The 15,609-nt window shown below is 42.3% G+C and overlaps 1 protein-coding gene across 1 annotated transcript; it reads left to right on the top strand.

The window, feature by feature from the left end:
* Nucleotides 1–5,480, top strand: LOC119178168 (uncharacterized). The gene is made up of 4 exons (XM_037429344.2): nt 1–102; nt 1,205–1,259; nt 1,923–2,062; nt 5,036–5,480. The coding sequence occupies exons 2-4, from the start codon at nt 1,208–1,210 to the stop codon at nt 5,357–5,359; spliced, it is 516 nt and encodes a 171-aa protein (XP_037285241.2). The 5' UTR covers nt 1–102; nt 1,205–1,207; the 3' UTR covers nt 5,360–5,480.
* The last annotated feature ends 10,129 nt before the right edge of the window (nt 5,481–15,609 follow it).

Below are 15,609 nucleotides of genomic sequence, written 5' to 3'. Positions count from 1 at the left end.
TCACCTAGATTAGAAACTATAAAAGCGATGTTTGCAGCATGTGATACACAGAGTTGAGCTCGAAATATCTCTGGAAGTTCACCTGTGGCTACTTGAAACTTGGTAAGTGGACTCGCAATTACGGCACTGTGTACTTCGGCAGTGAGCGTATGATACTGGTGTAGAGTATGATTTTTATAGGATTTGTTGCATTTTGGGGTGCGACTGTCAAATCTTAGAAAATGTCGCCATACTAACTCTACAGCGCTCACATTAGGGTTACAGCAAGTTCACCAGTTAACGGGACGCGAAAAAGTGAACCGAATAGAGTCTAATAGAACTTGTGTGATGTGAATGCTGGACGCTTGTGAAGGTGTTAGAAGAGGGCAATAATGACCATAACTTACTATGTGACACTGTCCTCTATGAAATAAAGTATTTCGTTGCGAAGTAGCTTATTAGGTCTATTGATTTCGGTAGTAAATGCTCCGAACAGTCATCGACATGGTATGAATGGCACCATTTTCTGAAAGCCCTTAGGGCTCACTAGTGAGACGAACTGCAGCGAATGTAAACAAACAAACAAACGTGATTGGTAATGCTTGTTGGCGGCTATTTGTCTTCAAGCCTCGTACATAAAGCGGGGCGAGAATAAAAGGATGGAGAGGGGTACGCGCGCGAGAGCTGACTCAAAACTAAAAATTTACGTGACATAAGGGTGCCGTATGTGACATCGTTAGCAAATGAAAGGTTCTATGACAGTTATTCTGTGCAAACCTTGAGAATCTCTAAAAATTTACGTGAAATAAAGGTGCCGTATGTGACATTGTTAGCAAATGAAAGGTTCTATGACAGTTATTCCGTGCAAATCTTGTGAATCTCATATGAAGTTTACTCAAAATAAAAAAAAACTTTTTGTAAATATTGTGAGTCATGGATTCGCATGCATTGCACGTGTCAGGATTATCAGCCTGATGAATGAGAAGACCGGTTCAATCATAGAATGCTGACCCTAATAACAGCAGATATATAAAAGCAACTTTTAAAACTTAACGAAACCCCTTGCAATAAAACTTTTTTTGTAAATATTTACTTCCTAACATTAGAGTTAATCACCTTGAGAAGGTTAACGGAAGAATCACGAGAATTAACTTGAGTTATACTGCGTAATCAATAATAACTGTTATGATTGTCTAAAAATATAATGCTTTCCCTTCTATTTCAGACCATGAGGCAGACAATCGCCGCAATTTTTGTTTTGGCCCTCTTCGCTTTTTCCGGTATGTACGAGAAACAATTTACTGTAGTCCCCGACAATCACAAAACCTTAAATGCTACGCGAATGTCAATGCAATCGCTTTTAGGAACTGAATTCAAATACAACTTACACAATATTTGTATTTTCGTCAATAACTACCCTTGCCCACGCTCCATTCAAAACTTTTGGGCTCTACGTAAAACTGCAAACGTGGCACTACGTAGGGTTCAACTGTTTGCACGGTATTCATTGTTCATATGAGTTGTATTGCACGCGTGTGCTTTTTCATTTTGAAAGTGTCTTTCGACAAATCTTAGCAGCGTAGTGTTGACTTTATAATATACTGATGAAATATTAAGTGCTTTAGCTATCAAAAAATCCTCTGTTCTCACAATACTGATGAGCGCTATATTAAGGTTATGTCCACTAAAAACATTGAATAGTATTTCAAACTTTGCCAGCTGGGACTTTTACGTCAATGTCCATGTGTGATTGTGGTGTGTCATCTGCATAATCCAGTTATGACACAGAGCTCTCTGCAAGCAATTGCCTGTTCACGAATTCCTCCCTGAGCAAGGCACTTGGCATTTTTGTACTGGAAAATATAAACACTGAAGAGATGTACTTCTAGATTACAACAAAAATGGGGCTCGAACAATGATGCTCACGTGCCGGTTGTTTTTAGTGAACGGCCAAACGCTTGTCGAGGAGGACTCAACTGCTCCTGCAGTGTTCAGCAGTGCAGCTGAAGAGGCCATTCATCTCAGTGAAGTTCTTCTTGATGTGGCACAGACACTTGCTGAGGATGAAGATATGAACTCTGAGGTAAGATGATGAAATCAGAGAAAACGCTAAACTGCCAAAGGGCGAAATTTCTGTTCAGGAGAAGCCTGCATAATTATATCTTACCGTACAAGTATAACAAGCAGCATGTGTTCATTATAAGTAGGAAACACTTATGATGCTGCGTCGGCCCAAGAAGTGTATTCAAAATGCCTTCCTGTTTATGGATGACGAACTTCTTAAGTGCAGAAGTTTGACGTAATGGACCTCAATCTCTGTTCTTAGAAGTCAATAATTTCAGGGACGACTGCTTAGCACTTTAACAAATTGAACTCATCACAATATATATATATATATATATATATATATATATATATATATATATATATATATATATATATATATTAAGGAAAAAAGTGTATACTTAAGGGCTCGCTTTTCTGTGTGTTCTCAAAATAATGAGATATAACAGACAATAATGCCAAAGAAAGTATAGGGAAAATATGAAGAAAAGTGGGTGAAAAGATAACTTGCCGTGGGCAGGATCCCAGTAAAGATCACTACAAAGCAGAAGTATATATATTATATATATATACTTCTGATTTGTAACGATCTTTACCGGGATATTAAGCAGACGACGTCACTACTGCTGTGAATATGGTGCCGCCAACACGTTGCCTCATGTTCCAATTTCTACATAAGCTTTCTCTGATCAGGAACTCGTGCCTAAAAGCATTAAAAGAGAATGAAACTTTGAAGCAGTCCAACAATCGGTTTACTGGTGAGGTACTACTTAAACAGTGTTTTTCAACCAGGATACGGGACACTGCCAGATTGCACTTAGGCTGAAGTTAATATTGACCATGTTGGTAACGTCGTACATTTTGTACACTTATGCATGAATAAAGTCAGCACAACTCCATTGAACATTTCAGAACATTTCAAAAGATTGAAAGCCTTATTCCTACTTTTGTGTAGCACTCAGCTAGCAGTCAATGGCTTGAAATTTAAGCCAGCGTGAAATCAGCGGACATGATTTATGAAATGCGTTCTGAGGACAACAGAGGACAGCTTCGACTTCTAATTACAAAATAGGGTTTTAAAAGGTAATTATTATTAGCATTGGTTGAGATTTTGTCTTTAAATAACATTGCTAGAAGGAACCCTCTAATGAAGGGATCCAAATATTTGCGACCAACGACCGAACCCCTGGTCGTCCAGAGTGTCCGCGGACGGGTCGCTAAATCAGGTTTGGCGGGAAGTGCGTGGAGCTAATCGGATGGCGTGTATATAGGTTCGTGTAGGTTCCCCTGTGTGTTCTCTGATCTTGAATAACGTTTTCATCATTATCAACATCCTTAACTAGCGTTCTTCAGCGTGAACATAAATCAAAATACATGGGCCTCTAACGTTGGACCTCCGCTGAAATGCGGCCTCACTTCACCTTCGAGAGAGCTGTTGAACATCATAAACACCTAGTTAATGTGGCTGGTTATTTGAAGTTTGATCAGAATTGCCATGTCGTTTTACAGCGAAAGTTCCTACAAGATCACATTACGGGTCACGTGCACCGTCGTAGTTGTCCGCCGCTGCCGCCGCTGGTCTCCATAACAAATATTACAAAAAAATAAAAAAACTCAGTAAAAGAAAACGTTAAAGACACAATGGGGTTCTAACCTGGGTACGCTACGCGTTAACTCAGCATTCTACCACTGAGCCACGCCGGTGGTTGATGCTGGGTCGCAGAATTGCCTAAGGCTGGCTGAAACGTACTGTTGCCTAAGGCTGGCTTGATGTCGGGAAAGGAATCGCGTCAATATGAGTGATAAAGCGGTTTAGATTAGGAAAGGAAAAGCCAGGCATCACACAATGCGAATTGTGCAGCAAGTAGCTTGTCCAATGCTCAAGATTCTTAAAAAAGTCTTGTTCTTCATCACCTATTAGCTATGGCGGATACCCACTTCAGTTATACATCTTTCTCTTCGTCAGCCACTGCAATATTTCTTGCAAGTGTGTAGCGGATACCACGCCTCTCCAAATAATGACGATAAAAAGCATAGTGAATGCCAGCTTACTACACAAAAACTTGATTATGTTTGGTGTACTGAGTCTCTGAAAGAGTGCTTTTCCAGCTATCGTTGTGACTGTACGGCGCGAAATATTTTGGCTTGAAACGTGGCTTGATAAGTTTTGGAAAAGCAAATTTCTAACCACAACACTTAAGTTCAAAACCATTCCGCCAGCTTCAATGCGTTCGATATGGTCGCCATATTCTTCTACACTTCCGTTACTACGTTCGTGAAATTACAATTACGTATGCAGTCTCCGGTATCTGATCTTGAAGTCAGAGAAGGTATCATCCTGGCGATACTGCTGGTTGGGGAAGCGGCAGGCGATCCGATGACGTGAGGTGTATAGACCTCCTGCATTTTCTTTGCCTGAAACTAGCTGTGTGGTGCCTTCTTTGCAAAGGTCTAGAACAAAGCAACTTACGCCCAGCTCTTTTTGATCGAAAGTCTATGTCAGTTTTTCTTCACAAACAAGTTAGATTTACATAGATGTAGCGACTTGAGAAATCAGGAAATGCTTGACCTTGGTGTAGTAGTGAAAAAAGTAACAATGCCTAATTTCCTTGCGCATGAAAAGATTACAGTAGATTGTTAAGAACTGCTTATTGACTTTTTTTCAATTGAGTGCGCTGATTATTCAATTAACCACTTCCTTTATATATGAGTTTTTTCATTTAACATGGGTCAATGTTCATATGCTCATGCAGCAAGCACAGAGACTTTGTTTTGTGGCTGTCTTAGTATGGACATACCTCACCTGTATGAAAATTGCTGCGTGCTAGATTTCAAGACATATGGTTGTAGTCACTATTGCGACTAATATGTGAAAACTAAGAGTGGAATCAAACTCTGTTGCACATTTCATATAGTGATATTTATTTAAAATTGAATAAGCAAATAGAGTTCGTGGTACTGGTGGACTTTCTGAGTTTTCGCTACTTTTCAGGCCAACGAATACTTCATCCGTGATCTTTGGAACAAAACAATGGAAGCCGTAAAAAACGCCACTAAGAAGATCAAGCATTCCGTAAAAGGGGCCTACAGTGAAGCCAAGGATAACATCAAGAAAGCAGCCGGGGAAGCCCGAAAGAAGCTGAAGCAAAAGGCCGCTGAGATTATGTCAAAATTGTTGAGCAAGGTAGCGGGAGAGTATGCCTTGGCTGATGCGCAAAGCGGCTTCAACTTTGTGAAGAAACTGGTTGACCTCGTTATGGCTGCAGCCCAGCGACTTCTTCTCGTAGGAAGAGCTCTCGACAACCTTCCAAGATGAGGACAATAAAGCTGCGAAGCAAACAAACAAACAAAACAAATTGCGTTTAATTTCGGTTGAGGCATTTCGCGTCATCACTGTAACAGTGGAAAATATTTTTTGATAAAATGAGTCATAGAAATGCTCTCTTTTGTCAAACTTTACTGTAGCGGAGATCAGTAATAAAGTTTACAGAGAAATGAACAAAAAAAAAACAGAGGGAGGTTAATGAAGAGTGGTAGAAGTAATATAAAGGGAATAAGAGACCATGGTGTTTCCTGTAGAACCACTGTCTCTTTTTTTTTCTTTTTTCGCACATATATATGTGAACACGTCGAGGTGATTCGAACCTTAGCACTTCCAAAGCACGCCGCTTAAAGTAGAAACGAAAAAATTGCAAGAATTCCTAAAGAGGCACAAGTAGCGAATACAATTATATGTCACTGTGAAAGGTCCTTTATTTAAATGATGAAAATGGCACACAATTTTTGCGAAGAAGCACCTTATTTATCGACAAATTAGAGTAAATGTTTGAATGTATAGTTCCACTGCCGGTGCGAAGTGCTGGATCACAAGCTCATGATGTAGAAAGCCTGCAGCGCAACTCATGGTAAGCACTTCCCTGTCGATCCGTAAAAAAATAACATTTCCAGCGCAATTGCGATTCGCTATTTTAGGTCTCATTAGTGGATCATTAAACTTTCTGACAGCATGATGCTGACACCCTGAGCACAGCGCAAATTTTGTTTCTGCCACGATGCCCTCCACTGCGTTGAACGGCATGTGTCGCACATTATTGGGCAGACATGGCAAATGTGACGTCGCAAGACCACTTTTAGAGGCTTGCGGCTGGACTAAAGGTATAAGGACTACGTAACCTCGTTCTCCTTTTTTTCAAAGGCAGCATTTTTCACGGCAAGAAAAAGACACCGCAATCAATGTGGAATGCTGTTGCGAAATTTCAAGTTGACGGGACAATTACATTCGGTGCAGCTATAAGGCTAACCGCGCATTTATTAAGTGGTGACACCAAAAGGGCCCGTCATCCACTCTTCAGTGGTAACGTACGCGTTTTTTGCGTCCTTGATACGTTTATGAAAAGTAGAGTGGTTCGTTCACACAGGTACATCTGCGACACTGATCTTAAATGTGTCCACGCAATAATGCAATTTTCAGTGCAAATTATTGTGTGAGCTAGCAAGATATTGATTGATATGTGAGGTTTAAGGTCCCAAAACCGCCGTATGATTATTAAAGACGGCGTTGTGGAAGGGTTCGGAAATTTCAACCACCTGAAGTTCTTTAACGTACACCCAAATCTGAGCACACGGGCCTACAACAATTCCACCTCCATTGGAAATGCAGCCACCGCTGCCGATATTCGATCCAGTGACCTGCGGGTCAGCAGCCGAGCACCTCACCATGGCGGGGCTGAGCCAGCAAGACACATGACAACGTATTGGCTCTGAAAACTCTGTATGAATCCTGAGCAACTTACCTGGCAAAAGTCGTTCGTTCATACCTACAACAAAATCAGCTCCCCGAACGGTGCTTCAGACACGCCCCCGCCAAGATCCATGGTCTGGCCGCTAGAGAACAACTTAGGTGTACTGAGAGGAACTCGCGATTTCGCTTCCAAATAAGAAAATAACTGCAGCCACCAGGACATGCATGCATACATCTAGTAAACTATTAGCCTTGCATTGCCTAAATTCTAATGCCCAAAGGTATGCGCACACACATAGCATTATGGCGTACCGTAGACTTGAGGGGTTTTGCAGCAAATCTACTTTTTCTGGCCCTCTGCCGGTGTAGTGTACTATAATAGGTCGCTGTTCTAGGGGACAGCATAAGCCTCGTGAGAAGAAGTGTAACTGCACAGGAGGAGGGAACACAGATGTACTTTTTTAACGGTATCACACAATCTGGTCGTAAAGGCATGTGAAGCACTGAGCGAGTAGTGGTATATAGCGCATTTTTTATATTGGTTCGAACTATGTGCTGCCAGTAGGAATGACCTAATTGTGTATTGTGAGGAGTTATGCCTCCATCTCGGGAAATCACATAGCGAGTTTTTTTGTGTGTGTGTGTGTGTGTGTGTGCGTGTATGTGTGTGTGTGTGCGTGTTTGTGTGCGTGTGTGTGTGTTTGTGTGTGTGTGTGTGTGTGTGTGTGTGTGTGTGTGTGTGCGTGTGTGTGTGTGTGTGTGTGTGTGCGTGCGTGCCGAGCGGGGGAGATGCATTTGCTGAAATGTGTGGCTCATGGAGGAAAGTACTTATTTAAGGAAGACCAAGTTGGAAGGAGGAATGAATCTCTTCTGCGATTCTTTTTCCTAGCCATGAGCGTTATAGTGGGTTTACCCAGCACATCAACTCGACTGTGCAGATGTCCACAGGGTAGTACCCTTCGTATATAGCATGGGTTTTCTCATGTTACAGCACAGATGCTATACTTCACCACAAGCCAGCGTTTGCTGATATGCCAATAACAAGTAACGCTTTCCCCCTAATCACCAGGGCAACATTAAACAGAAGCTAAGGTAGTCATAAGAGTTGATATAAATTGTTTATTTCAATTACACGGGCCGATAGCCAACACTGCATCCACAACTGAAGCCATCGCGATAGAACGCCTTTATCTGGGCTTTTCCGTAAGCAACTTCAAAGGATGGCGTAGCTATGAAGTAGAATAATTGAATGCCATGCAGACCGCCTGGGTTCGATTCCAGCACTTATGCATTCCTTCTTATTTCCTGCATCTTTGTGTATTTACGTAAAGAAGCAATAATAATAATAATAATAATAATAATAATAATAATAATAATAATAATAATAATAATAATAATAATATTAATAATAATAATAATAATAATAATAATAATAATAATAATAATAATAATAATAATAATAATAATAATAATAATAATAATAATAATAATAATAATAATAATAATAATAATAATAATAATATCTGTACTATTTCATTCTTTCCGCCCCTTTGCATTTACCAGTAGAGCTAGTTAAGCCTTTCGAAGCATCGGGTTGTGCAACTAGAAAGTATATTTATCATGAAGAGGCACGCGCTCTTTTCGACTGGTTCATTTTCTGTTTCACTCCCAATACTCCTGCACCCATTTCTCTGGGGTAGCGAGCAATGGCTCTCATGGGTAACCGAGCGAGTACGGAAGGAGAGAAGAAGATGAAAGGAAAGATGAAGAGAGAAATAAAGAGCGATAGTCAGAAGGAAAACAAATGAAAAGGAGAACGTGTACTTCGAAAAATGCAACACAAGTAACTTGTCATGTTCCCGTTCAATTCTAACGCCATAGTCGAGCAAAATTCTCCCGAATGATTCTTGCTACTCTACTCGCAAGATGCCCAATCAATTAAAACTTAATATGCGGCATGTTGCTACGTCAATCACTTTACCTCTATTCGCGTAATGTAAAATGATGTATACCACTATTCACGCTAGATTTTCCCATCACAATCATGTAACACTAGCTAAGTGAAATGATCCCACCAAAATACTGTAACGCAGATCGCATGGCGTATGTCAACGTTAAAAACATCTCGTAAAACGCCATTCACGTCATACTTTCCCGCTGAAATACCGTAACACTGGTCATGCGGCATGTTACCGCCAGACGCTTGTCATTTAAGTAGCGCAGCGGCAAGCGTTTGGCTGGGCAGCTTCGTCGTCCCACATTTCTCCCTCACTGGCAACGTTGCTGACGCCCGCCCTGATTTGATTCCGACATAAGCTGCGGTATTGCGTTATATTTTTTGAAGTCTGTTATCTTCAATCTAGACTACGTGAAACAACTCCAGATGATCGAATGTTTCGGAGCCCTCCAAAGGGGCATCTCTCAGAATCACAGCGTGGTTTAGGAAAGTAAAACCCCAAATATTATCAATATGGTATCTCAGTTTCTCCTTTTTATTTTATTTTATTTTATTATAAGCTGTTTGAGTGACGGTGGCGCATTTGTATCGCGCCAGCTGCTCCTTTTGACAGTTTAGAGGATGCAGAACGCGTGAAAACTACTCTTATAAATAGTGAATCACCCGTTACTCATACCCGCATTTTGTCGGCCGTGGTATGGGCGTAAAAGCCGCGCATGAATGAAAGAACGGGTTTTTCGACGTACGCCAAGAGTATCCCATGCTGTTGATGGCAGTCTTGCAATTACGTAGTCAATCGCGGGGAAAGAACCCCCTTGAAATGGTGCATACCACTCTCCATGCTATGACAAAAAAAGTTTCGGGAAGGAAACGGGCCGTACGTGCCACTTCCCGGCTATGCCTCTACATAATAAGGGTGCGCGACATCTTACCCGCGTGTTCTTTGCAGCGGAAAGTATGCGTAGAACAGCATCAAATTAAATCAAGTAACACATCTAGTACCTATATTCATCTTTATCAAATAACGTCGCTCTTACTGCCCCACTGAACATTACCGAAATGCAGATTTTCCTGTTTTAAATTTAAAGACAGCAGGGGACAGAATAAAGTTCACATCCCTACTGTTCATGACAAGCTTGAGGTTAACGGGGCGGACCCTATCAGATTATCACCAAATCCTAGTTTTAGAAAGAGGTTTTGTATGTATGCTGAATCTCTATTGACGCGAATTCGCTTGTTTAAGTATAGATATATTTTGCACGAGTAATTTTTCAAAGGAACATGCCGCCCGACTAAATCGTTCCTTCTTCCGTAGCTGCATTTTTTAACGAGCTTCATGCTCCTCCATATTCGGGCGACGCTATTTTTCCAACCAGTAACTCTTAAAGCGAAGCTGTGGTAGCGAAGGGAGTATTTGTGCTCGTTTCTTTTCTTTTCTCGTTCTACTTTGCTTGTGCAAAGCAGTGTCCTTGAAAATATCTTTGAACTTTCTCTTCATGCTCCATTTTGTGGATAAATAGTTCGGACATCCCGTAAACTACCTTAATGCTGAGTTTGCAATAAGCCAGATCTCAGCTAAGGGTGAAGTTATTCTGTGCCGTGCAGCGTCGTTCGCTTAAGATACTTCGCGAACAATTTCGCTATTGGTGACATGAAGATTGCAGATACAAAGCAAGGAAAAACGTTTTCGTAAGTATTTCTTATACCTGCCTAATGCTATTACATATTACCAGTTTCTCATTGAAACATAGAAGCCATGGTTTTCATTGCGTATACATTGAAGTAAGCCAACAGTAACCACAAAGTGTTCCAGAACTAACAAAAAAGCAAGCTTACTGGAGAGGGAAAACTACAAAAAAATTAGAGGACCATAAAGCTTCGCCTTTAGAAGTCGAACGTCGTAGCGGAATCCTCTTTCTTGTGCGTACTTCAAAGACTTAGTGCAAGAAACGTTTTCGAATTCGCTATGCACTCACTGTAGCTTTAAAGAAAGGGGTGCGTAGCATGCGTGGCTTCTGTAGTGGGGTACCAGCTTTCAACCACTGAGCCATTAGGGAGTTTTAGTGCTGGGTACCCAAGCGGCTTGCGTACCGAGGACGTTGGGGCGGTGGTATTGCGCATGCGTGAAACCCCAAACAGATGCGTGGCAGATCGCTGGGGCGATGGGGTTGGGTGGCTAGAATGGCGTCATGCGTCTACGCGGCCATAAACAACGCTGCCACCACTGGCCTCCTAGCGGAGATAAGCTGCCCCGGCGCACATGCTGGCGCATCATGTTACCTTCACGGCAAGCAAAGCCGAGGCATACCAAAGCCACCACTTTGACTTTTAGGTTTTAAGCGCAAATATTATAGTGGCTAGCCACTATACAAATAGCATGGCACAAAGGCGCAAAATCTCGGACAGCATGGATCGGCTGCCTTGTAAGGTCCATCTTCGCAAGAACTTACGGTATCCGCACTGCAGATACTCTAGCCGTCGAGTTAAAATAAGCCAAAGTGCAAGCACTTATAGCGATTACACGGTTTCAGCTAGATTCCCAAAGCTAGAATGGCCTGAAACATAGAAACTAAAAACATATGGCAGCCCCCGACCAGCTGAATAGGTGGCGCCATCTAGCGCGGCCATAGTGAAACAGACAACCACAACTTCGTTATTGCAGAAACATTGTGCATTGTACATCTAGTGCAAAAACTGCGCAGCGACAATATTACAAATGAGTAAAGTTTTTATTCATTTTCACCTCAAAACATTACGCCTAAGCTAACATGTTCATGACTGTGGTTGCACGAAGTATCACAAGATGTCCACACTGTTGTTACAGTAACCTTGTATTTTTCACTTTTTTGCGTATGCCAGACTACTGTACACACAAAAAAGTGTCCTGACCACTATGTACGTTTAATTCAACATTTTAAATCATAAAAAGGCTTAAATAACACTTACACGACAAGACGCTAAGGCGCTGCGAGTGCGTGTAAACTTCGTGCGGCTTGCGTTTGCGTGCGTGCCACCGTGGCGCCAACTAAAAGGCATTCCGGTTGGGTATGGGTTGGGCACGCAACGCCGCAAGAGAATGCGTACCCAGCACTAAAACTCCCTATTGTGATAATCGCATATTTTGACACCCGTTGGCAATGGACGCTGGACCACGCATAATTACTGCAATACTTTTTGTTGCATTGTGAAGCATATATACAAGACGCGTGTGTTTTTGAAGCAGGAAAACTACTTTCATTGCATTTCCAAGCTTAATATTTTTTTTTTTTTTTTTACAAACAGAGGCGCTACCGTGTGGTTGAACGTTCGCTTGCAATCCAAACGACGTGATTTCCCTCTCCACTTGGACCTCAACAACACTGGTTTGGTCTCCACTCTGGTGTTTATTTTATTTGAATCGTTTTTTAATAATCAGTCACGCATAGGATGATGATTTTTCGCTCACAGCAAACGATGCTGACGCCGACACCGTAATATCTGCGAAACAAGCTCGTTAACGCTGTAGCGTTAAAGTCAATATTGCTCAGACTTTGAGAATTCATACGCTGCGCTGTAACACGTGGCTAAGATAAAAGTGATGTTCATGAAGTCGCGATCGAGGAAACGCAGTCAACTACAAATTGATAATTACTTTAAATTTACCTTCATTAACTGCACAGTGTCAACGAACGTACTTTAAAGAAAAAATTGAATTATATCTTCGATATAAAAGCTGAGTGATTACTATAACTGATGAAAGAGCCTCGTTTATATGAATCACGGACTGATCAGTTATTTCTGTTTGCTGTTAGAGGCACAGGGACATTATTTACGAAATCGTCTACCGCAGACGTAGAGCAGCACCCAATTCACGATAATAAGCCGTGAAATACCGCTCTTTGCTGGAGATCACGTATTTGTGCCGCGATGTTCCAGTGCATGGTCTTATAGTACCCTTCGAGTTTAAAATAACAATAACAATATGTGTGTGTGTATGTGTTTGAGTGTGTGTGGGCATGTGTGCGTGCGTGTATGTGTGTGAGGGTGTGCGTGTGAGTGTGTGTGTTTGTGAGTTGTGTGTGAGTGTGTTTGTGTGTGTATGTGTTTGTGTGTTTGTGCGTCTGTGCGTGTGTGAGTGTGTTTGTGTGTGTATGTGTGTGTGTGTGTGTGTGTGTGTGTGTGTGTGTGTGTGTGTGTGTGCTTGGATGTTGTCGCAACGTGCGGAGGTTCAGTAGAAAGGTTGGCTTCTGACTGGAGTATATTTTAGAACACCTTTGAAGAGTCACACTGTATTATGCGTGAACGTGATGTATCAGGCCTTGGAACTTAGTCTGGCTTTCACCATCAAAACGAACATCTGCGTCGTGAAAATGATAGTAGTCGCCTATCAGGCCTTAGAAGTTAGTCGGGCTGTCATCATGAAAACTAACCTCTGCGTAGTGAAAATTATTGCAGTGATCGACTTGCGAGATCTGGTCTTGCGGGTACACGTATGACCACTCCTGCAGCATTAAACCGGTCATCAAGTCAACTTGAAACGCTCACGGCCGAGACTCGCGCCTAAAATCTCACAGAGTGCCACAGCTTTGGCAAACACCGTGACACTTTTTTTTTCTGTATGCAAACATAATTCACTGCAGGAGCCCCCAGGAATGATATTGTGATAGCAGCACCACATATTTAGTTTCTAATACATGTAAGCGCAAATAGACGAAAAAAAAAACATGGGTAAGTGGCTGGAGGGGAATGGAGGGTGCACGTAAAGATTAAGGGAAAGATTGAACCCCCCTAACGTGCCCCTTGGCTGCGTCGCTGTCGCATGATGCCTTAAACATGTTTAAAAATGGAGGTCCGCGGACAGCAGGGGTTACGCCGCATAGCCACTTCAGGGGCGAAGCTCCTTATAGCGGCACCCGTTCGTCGTTCGTAGTCGTAGTAGTAGTCGTAGTGTGTAACCAGTCTTACATTTTGGCCTCCAAGGTGGTGCCGGTGAGAGATTTCTTCTGTGCGTTGTTGAACAATAAAAAAAATCGCAGCATGCGCGTTAACTAAAAGCCGAATTCTCCTGTCTCTCATTCCACCTTAGCAGCAATTGGCATGTACATTGACTACTAGCTGACAAGAAAGGGTTGCTACGTTATACTCGCTGGGCATAACCTCCTTGGTTTTAGAAAGGTTTAGCGAGCGTTGGGCCGCAGTGCCTTGAATACAGTGAACTAGTATATGCCATGAATTGAAGGTGGTTAAAGGTGAGAAGTAGAGACGAAGCACAAGCTGTAAGAAAGTGTGCGTGTGCCACCTCTCGCTTAGTCCTTGGAATGTCCGCTGGATGGCGGTGCATATGCGGAATATATGATGAAAAGATGTGAGATGGTGGTACTTGGAGTGTTGAATAGATGGACAAACGGACACACAGACAGATGCATGGACGTACTAACGGATGGCTGCACCGACGGATGGGTGCATGGAATGACGCAGGGGCGGATGCATGGACGAACGCAGGGATGGACGCACAGATGGACGTGCGGACGCATGAATAGACGCACGCACGGACGGGCGAATAGACGCACGGACAATCACACAGACTTACGCATGGATGGACGGAAGCAAGAACGAACGCACGGACGGATGCTTCGCCTCATTCTCCATCATTCACTCCGTGGATATGCTGCCATTTTTTAGGCGACCACGAAAGCTATCATCGACTACAAAGGTTGAAGAACGCTTGAGCTTCAACTTCAAGAATAGAATGCGATAACGAAATCACAACCCGTGCCCAATGCCTTCCCCATTGCTAGCCTGCTTTGGACTTCAGTGCTTTCGCCAACCATGCCACTAGGGAGAGATCCACTCGGTACGTAACCTTGGCCGTTCCAAATTATCCTAGAATGCCTACTTAAAGTACAGTTGTTAGATGCCCAATACGCCGTAATTCTTGTTGCGGATTGGTGAAGGGCCTATCACGCGTCCACAAAGCAACACGCTAACTAACGCAACTTCCTCCCTTGTTGAACTTTTCGAAGCTGATCATGATTGAATATGTCAGTACATTCTGACCTGTAAGCCTTTGACGCACTCATTTATTGTGCGAATCATCTGGTATCTTGCCTTAAGCGATGGCTAGCTTCACCACGTAATATGGCACGTTTTTACATGCAATTTTAGGCCAAACGCCCTGCGCTACCTTTCAGGCAAAATTTAGAAATGCCAATCAAACTTTTGTTGCAACGTGCATGCTGTTTCTGGATTGTGCGGGCCTGCGCAGAAACCTCACGGGAAATACGGAATTAAACCATGGGGATTTTTTAACGATCAGTCTCATTTTAGAGCTCTCAATGAATGTGAGTGCAAATAAACTACGTGGAAGCGCCATCACACCTCATCTTATGCCCTTGCTCCTCTAGCATAATAATTAATTGTTCATTTGATTACTAATCTCGCGCATCAAATTAACGTGCATATGCTAATAATTTGCGAAATCTAATTTTGCCTTTTTTCACACCTGATAGTACTTTTTTTGTTTTTGTACTTCGAATTTGTTGCAATCATGCTATGTGATAGCTTTATTCATATCAGCTACTACGCAAGCACACATTTACCCGCACCTGAGTATATTGGGCAGAATTTGCTTAAAACTAATCAGTATACTATTGTGTCGTGAATCTTGAATACCAGGAGTCATCATTTCTAATCTAGGCAACGGCTGAGATCTTCCTTGCAGCGTGACAGCATCTTCAGATTGAAGGGCGTTTAACCTCTCAGTACAATGGACAATGTCCATTCCCATCTCAACAGGAATGGCATCTACGCATTTGTCTGTTAGCTAATTTTCTACCATTGACCTTTGCAAAGAAGCACACCTGTGAGCGATAAAGAATATAGGTCATCT

This window comes from Rhipicephalus microplus, chromosome 1 (assembly GCF_043290135.1).
Source record: "Rhipicephalus microplus isolate Deutch F79 chromosome 1, USDA_Rmic, whole genome shotgun sequence".
NCBI classification, from domain to species: domain Eukaryota; kingdom Metazoa; phylum Arthropoda; class Arachnida; order Ixodida; family Ixodidae; genus Rhipicephalus; species Rhipicephalus microplus.
The sequence above is the reverse complement of the archived record's forward strand: the minus strand, read 5'-3'. Positions and strand labels throughout refer to the sequence as shown.